The sequence below is a fragment of the Marmota flaviventris genome, chromosome X (assembly GCF_047511675.1).
Source record: "Marmota flaviventris isolate mMarFla1 chromosome X, mMarFla1.hap1, whole genome shotgun sequence".
NCBI lineage: Eukaryota > Metazoa > Chordata > Mammalia > Rodentia > Sciuridae > Marmota > Marmota flaviventris.
Window position 1 is genome coordinate 34,140,953 of NC_092518.1, and position 17,111 is coordinate 34,158,063.

Genomic DNA, 17,111 nt, shown 5'->3' on the forward strand with positions numbered 1-17,111 from the left:
TCTCAAAATAAAAAACAAGAAGGGCTGGGGATGTGGCTCAGTGGTAGAGTGCCCCTGAGTTCAAGTACTGGCCTCAAGACACAAGAGCAAAATTTGAGCTAACAAAAAGTCACAGGGAGAAGGAACAAAATGTATTGAAAGGCAAAAAAAGACAGATAACATGATAGGGAGTATGGGAGACCATACCTATAAGCACAACCTTGCCTTTCATGTGGTAAAGGTTCTGGATGGTTACCAAGCCAGCACAAGAGGAAAACAGAAAGGCTTTCTCCTCAGAGTTATTTCTAGTCTAAGATTCCCATTTCTGAATATTTTTGGAAATCACCTTCACTCAAAAGAGGAAGATTCATATCCCAATTGGTAAAAATCAAAATGAGGAACTATATACCTGCTGAATGGGAAACTTTGATGCTGTCATCTTGCACAAGTTAAAAGCACCTACTAACTGGCCAGAAATTGTGAGTGTGTTTGTGTACATATGTGTGTGTGAGCAGAGGAGGGCAGAAGCATAAATAATGACAAATGTTTCTGGTTCCAACAGAGAACAGGTACACTCCTTCTTTTCATCTTGTTGACTGTGGGACAAACAACTCATACTTTGGGCTGTGGTTCCAATGATGATAGATGAGTATTGAAAATGCCAGTCCAAGAGTACAAAAAATCAAATCAGCAGTGCAAAGTCAAACACATGACAGATATTGAGTGTCTTTAATGAAAGAAAGAAGAAAAGCTGAGGCCAGATGACATAACTCAGGAGTTAATAAAGAAATGCATAAATAAAAATGTAAAACTCTGACACACACACACACGCATGCACACACACACACGCATGCATCTGCATGTATGTATACATGTAGCTGGAGGATTTTTAGTAAATGCTCCTTGAAAATATCTCATTGGCAAGTTGGAAGTCTGAGCATTTTATAAAATGATTTCATGAACACTATCAGATTTTTTCAGGAGTACCTGTACACAATTCATCAAAATAGGTAACTCTTCTATGTTCTTCCTCCTTGAATACTTGTATCAAGGGTTATAGACTTTATATAGAGAGAAGAACTTGATCACTTTTCAAGACAAAGCTCACAAGACAGCTTTACATTGAAAGATTCATTTTAAAGCAGTGCTGTCTCAAAGTCTGACTTAACATGATTGGCATGGGGGAAATCTTACATCAGAAGGTTTTGTTGAGGGAGAAGGTGATTGGAAAGATTCAAAAAGTCTGAAACTATAATGTTGGACTAGGTGAAGTGTAATTACAGGTCTGAAGTGCAGAAAGGGGAAGAAGTATTACTGAGATAAAAAGAAAAAAGTGAAATGTTGGTTTTGGAGCGGTAGGGGAGGGACACTTTGGAATTAAAATGAAAAAGAATGAGACACATGTAGGTAGGATGTGGTTGCTGACAAACTGCCTTAAAATCCCTTGGGGGATTTAAATTCATATACAAAAGTTTACTTACAATGAAAGAGAAAGGATGTAGATGCCAAGTGAGTTACACGGCTGAATGGACCAATTATGCAATTACCTGAGGAGGTAGGGTCTTCAGAGAAATCTGGCAACTCTTCAGGGGGATCCCCATAGAATGAGTTGAATTTGTGACTTGACACAGCGGCTAGTACTGCTCCCTGAAGCAGAGATGAAAAACATGATTAAAACAAATACACAAATATAAAAAGTTCATTAAGTAGTTATCTGAAGAATTGTTCAGACAGTCCAGTACAGAGGAGATGTTGGCTGGAAGAGAGATAGCTTTTAAAATAATTTTGAAGCCCTTTAAATAAATTACATATGCATACATCAAAATAACACTGCTGGGAATTGCAAAAATGTATGAACTGGGGCTGGGGTTGTGGCTCAGTGGTAGAGCACTTGCCTAGCATGTGTGAGGCCCTGGGTTTGATTCTCAGCATCACATATAAATAAATGAATAAAAAAAATTTAAAAAAGTGTATGAAATAATTACATCTTGAACTCAAATATGTACCACACAATGGAATATTTGGTAGTCATTATTAAAATGTTGCTGCAGAAGGATGTTTAATGAAATGGAAACATGTCTGTGATGAATTTCACCTTGAAAACAAGGTATGGTATGATCTCATTTTTGGAAAAAAATGTTAATATAGATATAGTCAACATACACCAGAATATTCATAATATTAATTATGCTTGGATAGTAGGATTATGAGCCATTTTTCTTTTAAAAATAATTTTTCCTGGGGCTGGGGATGTGGCTCAAGTGGTAGTGTGCTCGCCTGGCGTGCACGCGGCCTGGGTTCGATCCTCAGCACCACATACAAACAAAGATGTTGTGTCCGCTGAAAATTAAAAAATAAATATTAAAAATTCTCTCTCTGTCTCTCTCTTCTTTAAAAAAATAATTTTTCCTCCATTCTTTCTGTTTTTAACAATGATCATGTGTTACTCTTGTATATGAATTCCCAGTCAGGCCAAACATCAGAATAAACTGAATGTGACTTTCAAGCCATGTGCGCAGCTTCAGCCTGAGCTCTGGTTGAGGATCATTGCCATGTTGAGGGCCTGGCAGACCTACAGCTGTTGAGTGGAGAAAGGATGAGAATTATTGTTTCCAGAACAGGAAGACTGACAAAACTTCCAGGTTTGTTCCCTAGCTCTGCCACTTTCCAGCTATAGGACATTACTTGTGTAATGCATTTAATCTCACTAGGTTTTCTTATATGTATACTGAGTGTACTAAACTGACATACTTTACAGGATTATCAAAAGTCATAATGTACATGAATGTGCTTTGCAAACTATAAAGAATTGTATAAGTGGGAATCATGACTAGCCCTACAAATAGAGAGCCAGAACGTAAGCACAGCCATTTGCCAGTCTACACAAAATTGATCAAATCACCTAAGTTGTCTAAGTCTATAGTAGTCTTTGTCTGAATTTTAAATATTGAACTCTTGAATTTTTCTGAAAAGAAAGATACATCTCTTAATGTGTAGGTATTTGTTAATAAATCCATGAAAACATTAATAGAAATATACTTCCACAAAGATAACTTTTGAGGGGGTTTGTGTTAGGTTTTGTTTTTGTTTTTTTTTCCTCCTACAAATATAAATTGAAAAATAGACTATAAAAAGGGAAGAACAAAAACAACAAAACAAAACAAAACAGAGACCTGCTGTTGATGCTACCATTTTAGGCAAATTTCGATTTCCAAAAGTTCAGGGTCAGTGCAGAAAGGTTCTAACGCAGAACTATAACAACCATGTTGAAAAAAAAAACAGTAGTGAATGTTGAGTTCTTCTTTCCACAGAAGAATTGTATTTCACTTTACATATTATACATGTTCCCTAAAGCTAGGTGGTAATGGAATTTTTATATATCAAATCATATTTCCCACACACTGAAACTAGACTTTTAGAGATGCATTATTTTTATTTCCAAATAAAGTTCAACTGAGTTTTTGATATGTTAGTTTTAAGGCCTGTTCTAGCTACTAAAATAGTCCAAGATCTATAAATACTTATACTATTAGGGAAACACTATTTAAAAGAACCCTGAGAAATAGATTCTTTTGAAGCCATTGTAGCAAGTTCCTAATTTGTCTTATGGCTAGCAGTTTTGTTTATTTAGTTCTCTAAACTCAGTGACCGCACATGGTTCAAATGTTGAATGCTGAGTTATTATGTAAAACAGTAAAATAGTTCCAAAACAGTTCATGGATTCTTAGAATTTTATTAAAGTTTGAGAGTCAATCTTATAAATGGCTCTTCTAGGAGATTCAGTTTTGCAAATGGGAAAACTGAGGTCCAGAGAGGCTTAGCAACACGTGAAGATTACTGTCAACTTAGAGACATAATCAACAGCAGGCAGAATTGAGGTCTTACTCTGCCCAGTTCAAGGATTTCTACTATACTAGGAGTCAAAAAATTTTTGTGTGTGAAGGGATAGACAGTAGATATTTTAGGCTTCATTAGCCATATGATGTATTTTGCAACTACTCAACTCCACCTCTGTGGCATGAAATCAGCAATTGATGAAATATAAATAAAGATACAGTGCTGTGTTCCAATAAAAATTTATATCTAAATCTATATATCTATATCTATAGGTAGTAAACTGAATTTGGCCCCCAGGTTGTAGTTTACCAGACTCTGTACTATATAATCACTTTGGAGATCCTCTGTGTACAACAGTAATATAAAATCTGAGCTTATACAAATAGTTCTTCAAATTTTCTGCATTAATTTAGTAGGTACACTTTAGTATGTTTCAAGGATGAAACATAATTTTGAGTTAAGAATACTATTCATAATATATTAAGAAAAATAATATTAAAGTTGAAATTTTCTCCTTCAAGTACTAGAAAACAAATTTCTAAACAAACTTTTCCTACTTGTGCACAGTTCAGGAATGCAAGAGACTGATCAGTAAGTCAGAGAAACATGCAGGGTATACTATTGCAATTGCAAAATGAATAAAGGAAAAAAAATCACAGAAAGTCATCAGAAATCTTCCTTGCTTTCCATATACACAGGGAATAAATGGTTTTATCCTCTTAATTGAATTACATGGTTTCAACTTACCATGTCCTAAACTGATTGCAATAAATCATTTTAGGACATGGTAATACAGAATATTGCTTCTATTTATATCGGAAATTTGCTTTCTAGGTGTAGAAATATTTTATGAAATAAAGAAAATGATTTCTAGAACAGATTCCCTCCTAGATAGACAAGCTCAGATACCCATAAACATCTCTTTGCTCATAACTCCTTCAGGAACTATCTCCCTGGTCAGAGTGCATGTGCACTCCCTTAAGAGACCCACACCCCCAGAGCACAGATTTTCTTCATAGCCTAGGTCACACAGTTTGTTTCATGTATCCTTATATTCAATTTGACAAAATATGCTCCTTATATTTAGTCCTGTATTCAGGACTACGTAGTTTATAAAAGAAAGTATTGTTTCTAGAGGATTGAAAAAACCCAAGTATTAACATTTTAAACTTATGGGCAGGGGATGTAGCTCAGCGGTAAAGCACTTGTCTAGCATACATGAGGCTCTGGGTTCCATTCCTATCACTTCTAACAAACAAGTAAACAAACATCTCTAGAGTTGAGTATGGAGGAAAACCCCCAACATCTAAAATGTCTGGTAACCAAAATGGGGAAAAGAAATTTTCCATCATCACTTACGGAGATAACGTAAAATAATGAAAGAAAGGAAGATAAAAAGACATCTGTGATCACATGCAGGGTTCCATAAGCTTTGTTTACCTATACTTTCAAAGTAGTCTGAAAATGATGTGAATAATTTCTAATTATCTGAATAATTTTCTTAGAAATTTGTTGTCTCCTATAGCCTGCTAAAGAGGTTAAATGCCAAAATGAATGTATGAGTATGGAAAAGAACAATTTTCTGGATTGTTGAGCATTGATACTATTATACCCATAATGAGTAATTATCTTGAAATTTCAGCAAAGGTAGTCAGATAAGTAAAATGAGTAATATTTTATATTCTGGCATTAAAAAGTCACCATCATCTACATCCATAAGACTAGGATCCTAAGAATAAGACATATTCTATGCTTGTATAAATATGTTAAAACAGATTCTACTGTCATGTATAATGAAAAAGAACCAATAAAAATTAAAAAAAAAGATTAAAAAAGAAAAAAGTCTCACAAGACTTTCAGCATGAGAAAAAGTTTCAACTGTGCAAATAATAAACTATCAAAAATGCAGTCAACATCATTTCTGGCAGTGGAAAACTAGAAGCAATCTCCATGACCACAAACTGGTTAATTATATTACAGTTTGTATATATAATGGAATAGGTATATGACCATTATAGTTTATGCTTAGAATAATGACTCCCAATAAAGTGGACATGTCAGAATCACCCATGAGCCTTTTTAAAAATACACATCCCTTCAACTTCACATATTCACCTAGCAATGAGGGAGGGAGGCGTGGTCCCTTGGTTGAATGGTGCAGTGAGCCACTGTTAATGATGGCAAATATGTTATATCTCCCAAGTGTGCTGAAGTAGAAACCAGTATTTAAAACCAATATTTTGTTATAAGGTAAAAAAAGTGGGTTTTGTGAAATTCCCATGAGATAAAATTAACCATCTTACAGTGTATAATTCAGTGGTATTTAGTACATTCACAATTGTCTGGTTCTAAAAAATTTTCACAACTCCCCCAAACCCTGATACCCATTAAGCAGACACTTTTCAACAACTATCACTAATTTGCTTTCTGTCTCTATGGATTTAGAAACATAAATACCTATTCTAGATATTTCATATACACAGAATCATCTAATATGTGGCATTATGTTTTTTTTTGCATGTGGATATTCAATTGTTCCAGCCCCATTTGTTGAAAAGACTAATTCTTTCTTCCTTGAATCTCCTGGAAAGTTTTGTCAAAAACTGATTAGCCATAGCTGGGTGTGGTGGTGCATGCCTGTAATCCCAGTGACTCAGGAGGTCGAGGCAGGAGGATCATGAGTTCAAAGCCAGTCTCAGCAACTTAGCAAGGCCCTAAGCAATGTAATGAGACCCTGTCTCAAAAATAAATAAAAAGGACTAAAAGGACTGTGGTTGTGGCTCGGTGGTTAAGTGCCCCCTGGGTTCAATACCCAGGACAAAAAAAAATAAAATAAACACATCAATTGATGATAAGTAAAAAGGATTTATTCTTAAGCTCTCAATTCTGCGCGCACGCACACCCCCCCCCCCCACCAGTGTCCTTATAACTGCAGCTTTATAGTAAATGCCCAAAATGAAAAGCATGAGTCTTCCAACTTTGTCCTTTTTTTCAAGACTGTTTTAGCTATTCTGGAAACTTTACATTTCCATGTAAATTTTGATAGGGATTATGGTGAATCTATGCATCAATTTGGGAAGAACTGTCATCTTAATAATATTGAATCTTCCAATCCATGAATATTAAATACTTCTCCATTCAGATCTTTTTAAAAAATATCTTTATTTTTTTAGTTGTAGATAGACAATATCTTTATTCATCTTTTATGTAGTTCTGAGGCTTGAACCCAGTGCCTCACATGTGCTAGGCGAGGGCTCTACCACTGAGCCATAGTCCCAGCCCCTCCATTCAGATCTTTAATTACTCTCAGCAATGTTAGTCTTTTTTCATATTTTTCTTAAGTATTTCATTAGTTTTTGAAGCTATCATGGTTGGAATTTTTCTTAATGTCACTTTAAGCATGTTCATTGCTCATATATAGAAATATAATTCAATTTTATATATTGATCTTGTATTCTGTTACCTTACTGAACTTGTTATTTCTGATAGTTTTTTGGTAGATTCCTTAGTATTTCTAACAAGATCCCAGATGAGGCTGATGCTGCTGGTCCAGGGACCACACAAGAAAAGTGTATAGTAATTCCCCTTTAGCCATGATTTTGCTTACCTATGGTCAGCCTTGGTATAAAAATACTGAATGGAAAGTTGCAGAAATTAATAATCCATATGTCTTAAATAACTTTTATTATAATATATAATATTATTATAAGTATTCAAATGTATTATTAGTTATTGTTGTTCATCTCTTTCTGGGGCTAATTTATAAATTATTCTTTATCAGAGGTATGTATTGTATAGGAACTAACAGTATATATAGAATTTTGTACTATCTGTGGTTTCAAGCACCCACTGTTTCGTAATGTATCCCCTATGGATAAGAGGAACTATAATATGTTATATAATAGATGTGATAGTAGAGGAAAACAATGGAAAGGAGCTGAATATTACAGTGTAAGTGTAAGAGTTTCTCCTTCTAAATACTGTGAGGGAAATGATGATAAAAACGATCAAAAAATCTAACTACAATTACTTTGGAAGAAATATAAGAGTTGAGATTACTCAGTGAAATTTTTAAAAAACTTTCAAAACCCACAAAAATGTTACAGCCAATGACTGGCAAAAAGCTAAAATGGTCTAGAATGCCCATTCAGGAATTACAATTGTTTACAGTGTACCCAATCAAAGGTATTAACATTAAAATCATAATAATACATCAACAGCAATCACAAAGTTAATAGCAAATAATATTTATGAAGCACTTACTACAACTTTTGTAAAAATATACTGATTCAACCTATGAATTAATTTTTATCATCATACCCATTTTATACATAAAGAAATAGAGGCACAGAAAGTTTAGCTAATGTGTTCAAGGCTACACAGCTAGGAAGTGTCAGAATCAAGATACACAAAAGGCAATACAATTTGAGAGCCCACTTTTTCCTTTTCCTTTTTGCCAATGACACTAAAAATTTTGTTGACTAAGTAGCAAAAGCGGTTTTCTACAGATTTCAGTGAATTTTCTTTATAATCGTTTCCAAGGGAGTTCTAGAAATTAGGTTGTCTCCTACTATTTGAGGAACTTAAAAACAGTGTCTGGGTAGGATGGGCACCTCACTGTTCATTTGAGAAAATCAGCTGTATGGTGGGCTCTGAAAGCCAGGGAAATTGCCATCTTTGTTCCAGAAGTTTGCTGGAGAGACAGAATGAGAATGAGTTCCTGGAGGAAGGCAGATGTAACCTGTTTTAATGGGGTGGCTGAGCTACTCCATAGAATACAGCCTTACCAGAAAAAGCTGAAAAAAAATTCAGTATTGACCCTGCTGATTCTAGGTTGTTTGGCGGGTCTTAAAACTTTAAATAGCCCTGCAAAGGGATGTGGTAAATCCACATGACCCCTCTCTGCTGTGACAGCTTGGCCCTGTCCAAATGAATCTTAGTCACCACTTTGGCTATTTTAGGCCTAAGTCTGATTCTGCGGCACTGGGAGAAGAACAGAATGTCTCTTGGATGGTGAAATATCTGTACCTAGGCAATGGCAGGTTCAGCCCTGCATAGTGTTACATCACATGAGACCAAAGCCACGTTAGGAGTTTAAAAGACTTAGGGCAGAGTTAAGAAAGACGTACAATGAACAGTTTCTTTGAGAAGAAAACTAACTTCAAATATAGCTGAGTAAATTTCACTAGGAATGATAAGACTTTTATTTTTTTGTAGGTTGATGGCTCAGGTGGATATCAGACCAAAGGGAAAAATAGTCTTGGGAAACTTCTTTGGGCACCATCTCAAAAATGGCATAATTACGTTGTAGCTGGGGTTGTGGCTCAGTGGTAGAGAGAGCACTTGCCTTGTATGGGTGAGGCACTGGGTTCGATCCTCAGCACCACATAAAAATAAATAAATAAATACATTGTGTCCATCTACAACTAAAAAAGTATTTTAAAAAAATCACTTTGGCCAAAGGTTTTTAAAAAGCAAATAGAGAAGAGTCAGTTTAAACTCTTGACTATAAAAACAACTAGGAGAAAAGCTTAAATGGGAATACTCATCAACAATGATATGTTAAAATTTCCCTTGTTCTATGGCACCACCATTCAATGGAACCTTTTGCAATCATAGGAATGTTATATATCTGTACAGTCCAAAATATAGTCACTAGCCATAAGTGGTTGTTGAACACTTGAAATGTGCTAGTGTGAATAGGGAACTGACCCTTGAATTTTATTTAATTTCAATTAATTTAAATTTAAATAGCTGCATGTAGCTACCGGATACCATGTTGAACATTTCAGCTTTACAGTATAATATTGTAGATTGATAAGTTTTCCCAAAATTAATATAAATGTTCTTACAAACTTGGAGTTGTATAAAATCATTCATATATGTTAGGAGTTGAATAATAACAGATTAATGATATTATTGCAATTTATGATGCATCTGAAAGTACTTCAGAAGAAAGGTTTTATAGTTGGTAGGAGTCACATGAATAAAGAGGACTACTAAACAATCAGCCCCTTAAAGAGCAGAGTCAACATTTTCTGTATCAAAAGTAGGTCAAATATAAATGAATTTTAATGCCATAATATAATAGTTTTCCTATTACCCTAGGGTGGAATGGGGCAGGATAGTATTGTTCCATATAATTTTCTTCTAATGCTGGAAAGACTCCACTATTTAATGTTGGGTCTTTTCAGAACCTTTTTAAGTTAAGTGGACTCTCCATGTGGGGTAATTATTATTTTTTTTGATGGGATAAAGGATAGGGAGAGAGGCAAGAGAGAGAAAGATGTCTAGAAAAAATAAAGGAAGGAAGGTAAGAAAAGTGACCTGAAAATATTTCCTAGTAGATCAAGGGATTTTATTTATTGCTTTGTGATGGGGAATCAACCCTAGATTGAATGTTAATTCAGTGTTATTTCCATTGAACTAAATTCACATTTTCTGTCAAAATATTAAAGTTTGAAAAAGCATCCTAGATTAATATTTAATAATAATGTATGATAATATTAACTATATCTCTGCAATGAATTTTAAGGGGAAAACTTCTAAAATAAAATGTATCTTCTAGTTATTAAAATTTGTTTTAGATTCATACTGAGATATTAATGGATTTTAAAAACCAAAATATTGTTGAAATGGTGGTAATTTTTGGAAATGAGAATTTAGCTTTAACAAAAACAATAGCCAACACTAGAATACACTGAAGGGCAACAAAACAGAATGAAAAGATTGTTAAGAAGATCGTCATCTACCGTATCTGCTTGCCTCGTTTCTGATTTAACTTACCTTAAGTTTCCTCCTTGCATTGAATTTCCTCAGTTGTTCTACTGTTTCTGGAAGATGAATCTTGTAGGCATAACGATCTCGCTCCTGTAAAAGAAGAAAGATAATGAACATACATAACCATTTTGAAGACTGAAGAAACAATATATAACAAATGATAAAGTCCAGATTCTTAAATGTAAAGCTCAGATTGAATCCTAGGAGATTGGAGACTTTATCCCATGATATTGATAAATACTCTGAAATGAGGGATATGGGGGTTAAATGGATAATAAAGTAATATTTTATTTTTAGCAATAATAAAGGACTAAAATAATAAAAGACTTTAATTTTCAGGTATGTAACTAAAATAGTCATAATGATTATGAATGTATGAAGTTACATTTGGTGTGAGTTTTGTCAGGTAAAATGAGCATTTGAAAAATTAACCTTACAAGTGATTTAGGGTCAGAAATAACTAAAGTATAAAAACCACAAAATCATTGGGCATGGTTGTGCACACCTGTAATCCAAGCAGCTTGGGAGGTTGAGGCAGGAGGATTGTGATTTCAAAGCCAGCCTCTGCAATTTAGCAAGGCCCTAAGCAACTCAGAGACACCCTGTCTCTAAATAAAATATAAAAAAGGGCTGGGTATGTGGCTCAATGGCTAAGCACCTCTGGGTTCAATCCCTGGTACAAAAAATAAATAATAGATAGATAGATAGACAGATAGATCAATAGATAAATACAACAAAATCTTTCAACCAGGAAAAAGTTTTTAAGGCCATCTAATTCAACCATTTTCCCCATACGGGATCTCCTTCACTGCCTGATGGATGATGTACCATTTGATAATTTGTGACACATGTCTACAACCATAAAGTCATCACTACAATCAAGACAATGAATATATCCACCAGTCTCAAAAGTTTGCTCATGGGCTGAGGTTGTGGCTCAGTGGTAGAGCACTAGCCTAGCACATGTGAGGCACTGGATTCAATACTCAGCATCACATAAAAATAAAATTAAGGTATTGTGTTCACCTACAACATATATATATGTAAATTTTGCTCATAACTCCTTGCAATCCTCCCTCCCTCTCAGAAAACCACCAATTTATTTTCTATCACTATAGTTTGCTTTTCCTAGAACTTTATATAAGTAGAATCATGCAGTATATGCTCATTATTGCCTTACTCAGCATAATAATTCTGAATTTATCTACATTGTATATATCAACAATTCATTCCATTTTATTGCTGAGTGATATTCCATTGTACAGATGTACCATAATTTATCCTTTCATCTATTGTTGGGCCCTGGGTTATTTTCAATTTTTGAGTATTACATATAAAGCTTCTTATAAACATTCATATACAAGTCTTTGTATAAATATGCCATTTCTTTTAGGTAAATAATAAGGAGCAGAATGGCTGGGCCATCTGATAGGAATATATTTAGCTTTTTAAGAAGCTATCAAACTGTTTTCCAAAGTGGCTGTACCATTCTATATTCCCACTAGCACTGCATGAGTTCCAGTTGTTCTACATCCTTGCCAACATTTGGTATTTTTGAATTGTGTTGTATGTTTTCTTCTTACTGAGGTTTGAGAATTCTTTACATATTCTAGAATATCAGCCCTTTATTAGATATATAATTTTCAAATATTTAGTCTGTGGTTTGGTTTTTCATTCTCTTTACAGCATCTTTCAGATAATAGAAGATCTTAATTCTGTATATAGTTTGCAGGTAGAGAGAATTGAATTTTCTGATAGATTGGATGTGGGGTGTGAGAGAAAGAGAAAAGTCAATAGTACCATCACACACAAATCTTTTTAATGTGAGCAACTGGAAGTCTGATACCAACTGAGTTGAGAAGATGGGGGCAAGCAGCCTGAAAGATGCATGACATGTCTGGATTCTAGAGCACCAAATGGGTACTTCAGTTGATCCTCCCCCACCTCCAGTGCTGGAGATGGAACCCAGGGCTTCACACATGCTAGTAAGTGTTCTACTACTGAGTACACTCCCAGTCCATGGAGTTGATTTTAAAAATATTTCACATTCAACAGAATGAACACTTAGAGTGTACTGTTGGAATCAGAGTTGTTGATAAGGAAATTGATTCAAAAGTAAAGTGCTAAAATGACTAGACAGAACAAGCATAGTTCACCTCTACCAATTACACTAAAAGCTTCTGGTATGGTATATAAAGCAACTAATGGAATGCTTTGAAAATTGGAGAAAAGAAGGCAGACTGGGTAGGGATACCAGGATTCAAGGGGCAATCCTGTGATGACAGTGTCAGAATTTTTTGCCTCCTAACATATATGAGCCTGGGTGTGAGAGCAGCTTTCAACTTGGGAACTCCAAGGACGGAGAGGGCAGACAAAATGAGCCTCAAAAAAAAGCCACTGAGAATGGCTGTCCCTGAAGAACAGAACCTTCTCTGTGTCTTTAGATTCTATTACTACTATGAAAATGTAGCAGGGCATGGTGCATTCCTTGCAATCCCAGAGATTCAGAAGGCTGAAGCAGGAGGGGCACAAGTTCAAAGCCAATCTGGACAATTTAGTGAGACCCTGTCTCAAAATGAAAAATAAAAAAAAAAACTGGGGATGTAGCTCAGTGGTATAGCACCCCTGGGTTTAATCTTTAGTAATGGGAAAAAAGAAAAGAAAAGAAAAATAAAAATAAAGAAAGAAAATCTATTTTACAGCCTGGCTATGTGTTCTTCTCTCTAGCAGACTGGGAAGTTTATTGAATCTCTGACCATGAATTCTATGTCTAGTGAGTCTCCTTTCCATTCAGCATTCACTAATGTGAAGTAGACAAAGAGATAAGGACAAAGTCCAAAAAATAAAGTCATGTTTTAATTATGAATTCTGATATTTTCTAAGTAGACAAAACCCACAAGATTTTTCAGAGTTTATTAAGGTATCTCTTACCAGAAAACAAGCAACACCAAAAGCCCAAATGAGGCAAGAGTAAATATAATATTTTTCTGGATTAAAATCCCTCCTGACACTAATAATGTGATATGAATTCAGAAAATTTCCATAGCAATGTTTCCTGTACTTTAATAGAAAATACATGGTTCATAGTCCTTTGGGCACACTAGAGGCGAAATACATATTTAATGGGTGTGTTGATTGATTTTTCCAAAATTCAAATCAATAAGCCTGATATAAATACCCTTTATTAGCCAATAAACTTTATAGCCTACATATACAAAATGTGTAAAAAGAATTCAACCATCTGTGAGGAAAGTATAATCTCCATTGGCCTCTTTTTTTGGGGGGGGGAATGAGCAAGTCTCATTAATTTGGATAGATAAAGGTGTTAAATAGGTATATTTTAACAATTATAAGACATTCACATATTACTTGGTCTAATCTCAAATTCTTTTTTGACATGAACTAATTAAATAAGCCTTCTTTGGGTTTGTTTTATCAAAGAATTAATTGTCTTTTTCTTTTTTTGATGCAAAGCGAGGGTGTTATGACTGGGTACTCTTCATTTTGAGAGTTTTCATCATCTTATTTCTTCACTTTGCAGTTATTCAGGACTTCTTCATAATTAAGTCACTGTTTAAACATTAGCCTAGAATTCTAAATCAACACCACTTACATTCACTGAAATGAGTTACAGATACACATGGACAAGTATTGAAAGGTGACAGAAAACCACTCCCACCAGCTAGATGACCTCACTGAATCTTATTGAATCCTTCAGAGGACACATAACCAGTGAAGTTCATCTGTATTTCAGATACAGCTCACAACATTGAGCTCAAACAGCCTTCTGGACCTTTTTGTTTAAGTTAATGACACTTCTTGTCTTTTTCTTTCTGGTGCCAGAAATCTATAATGTATTAAGCTTAGTTTACTTAGAATAAGAACTATCATTGTTGGCAGGGGCAAGTGTTTCCAAAAACAAATGTTACTGGCCAAGAAAGCTTTGATAATGAAAGTTACTGTGAACATATATAGTATATAATGCTAAAACATTTTCTAAAGGATTTAAAAAATGACTAAAGTGGCTGCCATTTTCATCGCTATTTGGTATTTTGACTAGCTTCTAATGAACAAAATATCCCCATTAGAGAAAAACAAGGGAGAAATAGGAATCCTGTCTAAACTGTTCATTTTCATATCTGGGAGGAAAAAAAACATTAAAAAAGTATCTAAGAACTGTTTACCACTGTTTTCATGGAAAAACTGGGAATAACTAGTACTGAATATCAGAATGTTGAATGAATATATGAGAAGTTGTATTCTTAAAGACAATCTGGAGTCACTGTACACCCTAAAATTTTCAATTAATATTATTTCATATCAATAAGATACATTATTAATCTACATTTTATGTTATTTTATTGTTTTACACAAGTTCTGGGGAAGAAGCATGGTATAATATAATGAACATCCAGCCAGTCATTAAATCATAAGTATTTATCAATCACATACTATGTGCCAGATACTTTCCAGGTTTATACAGAAGTGAACCAGAGTTGAAAATTCCTACCCTTGTGCAGCTAGGACAATCAACAAACAAGTAAGATTTAAGTACATCTTATGGAGACTATTGCTATAGAGAAAAATAAGTCAGGAAAGGAAAATAGGGAATTTTGGAGGCAAGGGGCATTCCTTCTCCCTCATTTTAAATAGTGTTCAGAGAAGGTTCTAATAAGAAGCTGGTGTCTAAGCAAAGATCTGAAGATGGTGAAGAAACAAGCCATGAAGACATACGGGGGCAGAATGCTCTAGAGAAAGGACATGGTTAAAACAGGGCACTAAGGCAAGAATGTACCTGTGGTCTGAGAATTAGCAAGGAGGCCGACATTATGGGAACTGAGTGAGAGAAGAGAGAGCAGGAAAGGGTGAAATCAGAAAGGTATTAGGAAGTCAAGCTGTAGAACAGATTAAGAAAGAATACTTCAGGGGAGAGGCCTGGATTCAGGAGACATCATTTAAGATAGCATTTAAGGCCTGTCAGACTGGATGAGTCTAGTCAAGCGACTGAGTATAGATTGAGAAAAAAAGGAGAAGTAAGGACAGAGGCCGGTGGCACTCCACTGTGAAGAGGGGGTTTAGGGGACACAAGGACAAATCAGTAAGTACTGAGGAAGAGCAGCCAGGGTAGCAGAAGACAAACCAGGAGAAAAGGTAGCCTAGAAGCCTAGGGAAGATAAGAGCTTCAGAAGAATGCTTGTCAAATGTTGCTGATAGGCCAGGCCTGGTGGCACACGCCTGTAATCCCAGCAGCTTTGGGGGGTGGAGGTCAAAGCCCATCTCAGCAATTTAGCAAAGCTCTAAGCAACTTAGCAAGACTCTGTCTTAAAATAAAAAATAAAAAGGGCTGGGGATGTGGCTCAGTGGTTAAGCACCCCTTGGTTCAATTCCTGGTACCAAAAAAAAAAAAAAAAAAAATGTTGCTCATAGGCCAAGAAGGACAAGCTCTGGAATTTGACTACCAAATTTAGTAATATAAAGGTCAGTGGTGACTTGGTAAGAGCTATGAAAATTTTTTTTGTTTCATTTTGTTTGTGATGCAAGGATGACACCCCGGGGCCTCACACATGCTAGGCAAGGGCCCTACCACTGGGCCCTCAGTCCCAGCCCAACAAAAGCTTTCTTAATGGAATTGGTAGGATTATGACCTTGACTAGTATCAGTTCCAGAGGAAGGGACGGGAGAAATTGGAAGATGTAAGTACAGACAACTCTTTCTAAGGGTTTTGAAAGGGAATCAGAAAATAGAGGCAGAAGCTAGAGGGGGCTGCAGGATCAAGAGAAGGGATATGTGTGTAAATGTAAGAAATAAAAATAAATTATAGGATGCTGGGACCAAAAGAGACAGAAAACTGATGATGAAGGAAAGGGGAAAGTTGTTGGTAAAAGGGACAGGATCTATACAAGCGACAGGGTCTTAGTAAGCTGAATTAAAATTCTGGCCTCACTAATGACAACTTCTGAAACTTGGGGCAAGATTATTTTGTGGGGGAGAGGACAGGGGACAAGTCTCTTAACTTCTCTGAACATTCATTTTCCTATCTATAAAGTGAGAATTTCCTGGAATTACTAAACTGTATAATGCTTTTTGTTTGTTTTGTGGTACTAGGGACTGAACCTAGGGGGCACTTTACCACTGAACCACATACCCAGCCCCTTTTTATGTTTTATTTTGAGACAAGGTCTTGCTAAATTGCTTAGGGCCTTGCTAAGTTGCTGAGGCTGGCTTTGAACTCGTGATCTTCCTGCCTCAGCCTCCTGAGCTGCTGGAATTACAGTCATGAGCTATCACACCTGGCTTGAACTGGGTAATGTTTCAATCAAACAGTACTGTTTCATTGGTGTCTCAACTTATAATTTTTCTTAATACTCATTGGAGGATGGGATATGGGAAGGATTTTTAAAATGAGCCTCTTCCCTAAGACAGTAAATTCATATCTAGTTTCTATGGAAAAGCAGTTAAGGTTATAAAGAACATATCACACCTGAAATAAAGGAGTTCAATCTCACTATCAAAAA

At 35.3% G+C, this 17,111-nt stretch overlaps 1 protein-coding gene across 4 annotated transcripts in view; it reads right to left on the reverse strand.

Moving 5' to 3' along the window:
- The window catches only part of Cask (calcium/calmodulin dependent serine protein kinase), a 366,225-nt gene that overhangs the window by 103,270 nt on the left and 245,844 nt on the right, over nt 1–17,111 (reverse strand). For all 4 annotated transcript variants that reach the window (XM_071606242.1, XM_027927438.2, XM_027927437.2 and 1 more), the window contains exons 9-10: nt 10,603–10,686; nt 1,527–1,626 (exon numbers count right to left, since the gene is read on the reverse strand). In XM_071606242.1, coding sequence (XP_071462343.1) covers nt 1,527–1,626; nt 10,603–10,686 — 184 coding nt within the window. The remainder of the gene's footprint in view (nt 1–1,526; nt 1,627–10,602; nt 10,687–17,111) is intronic.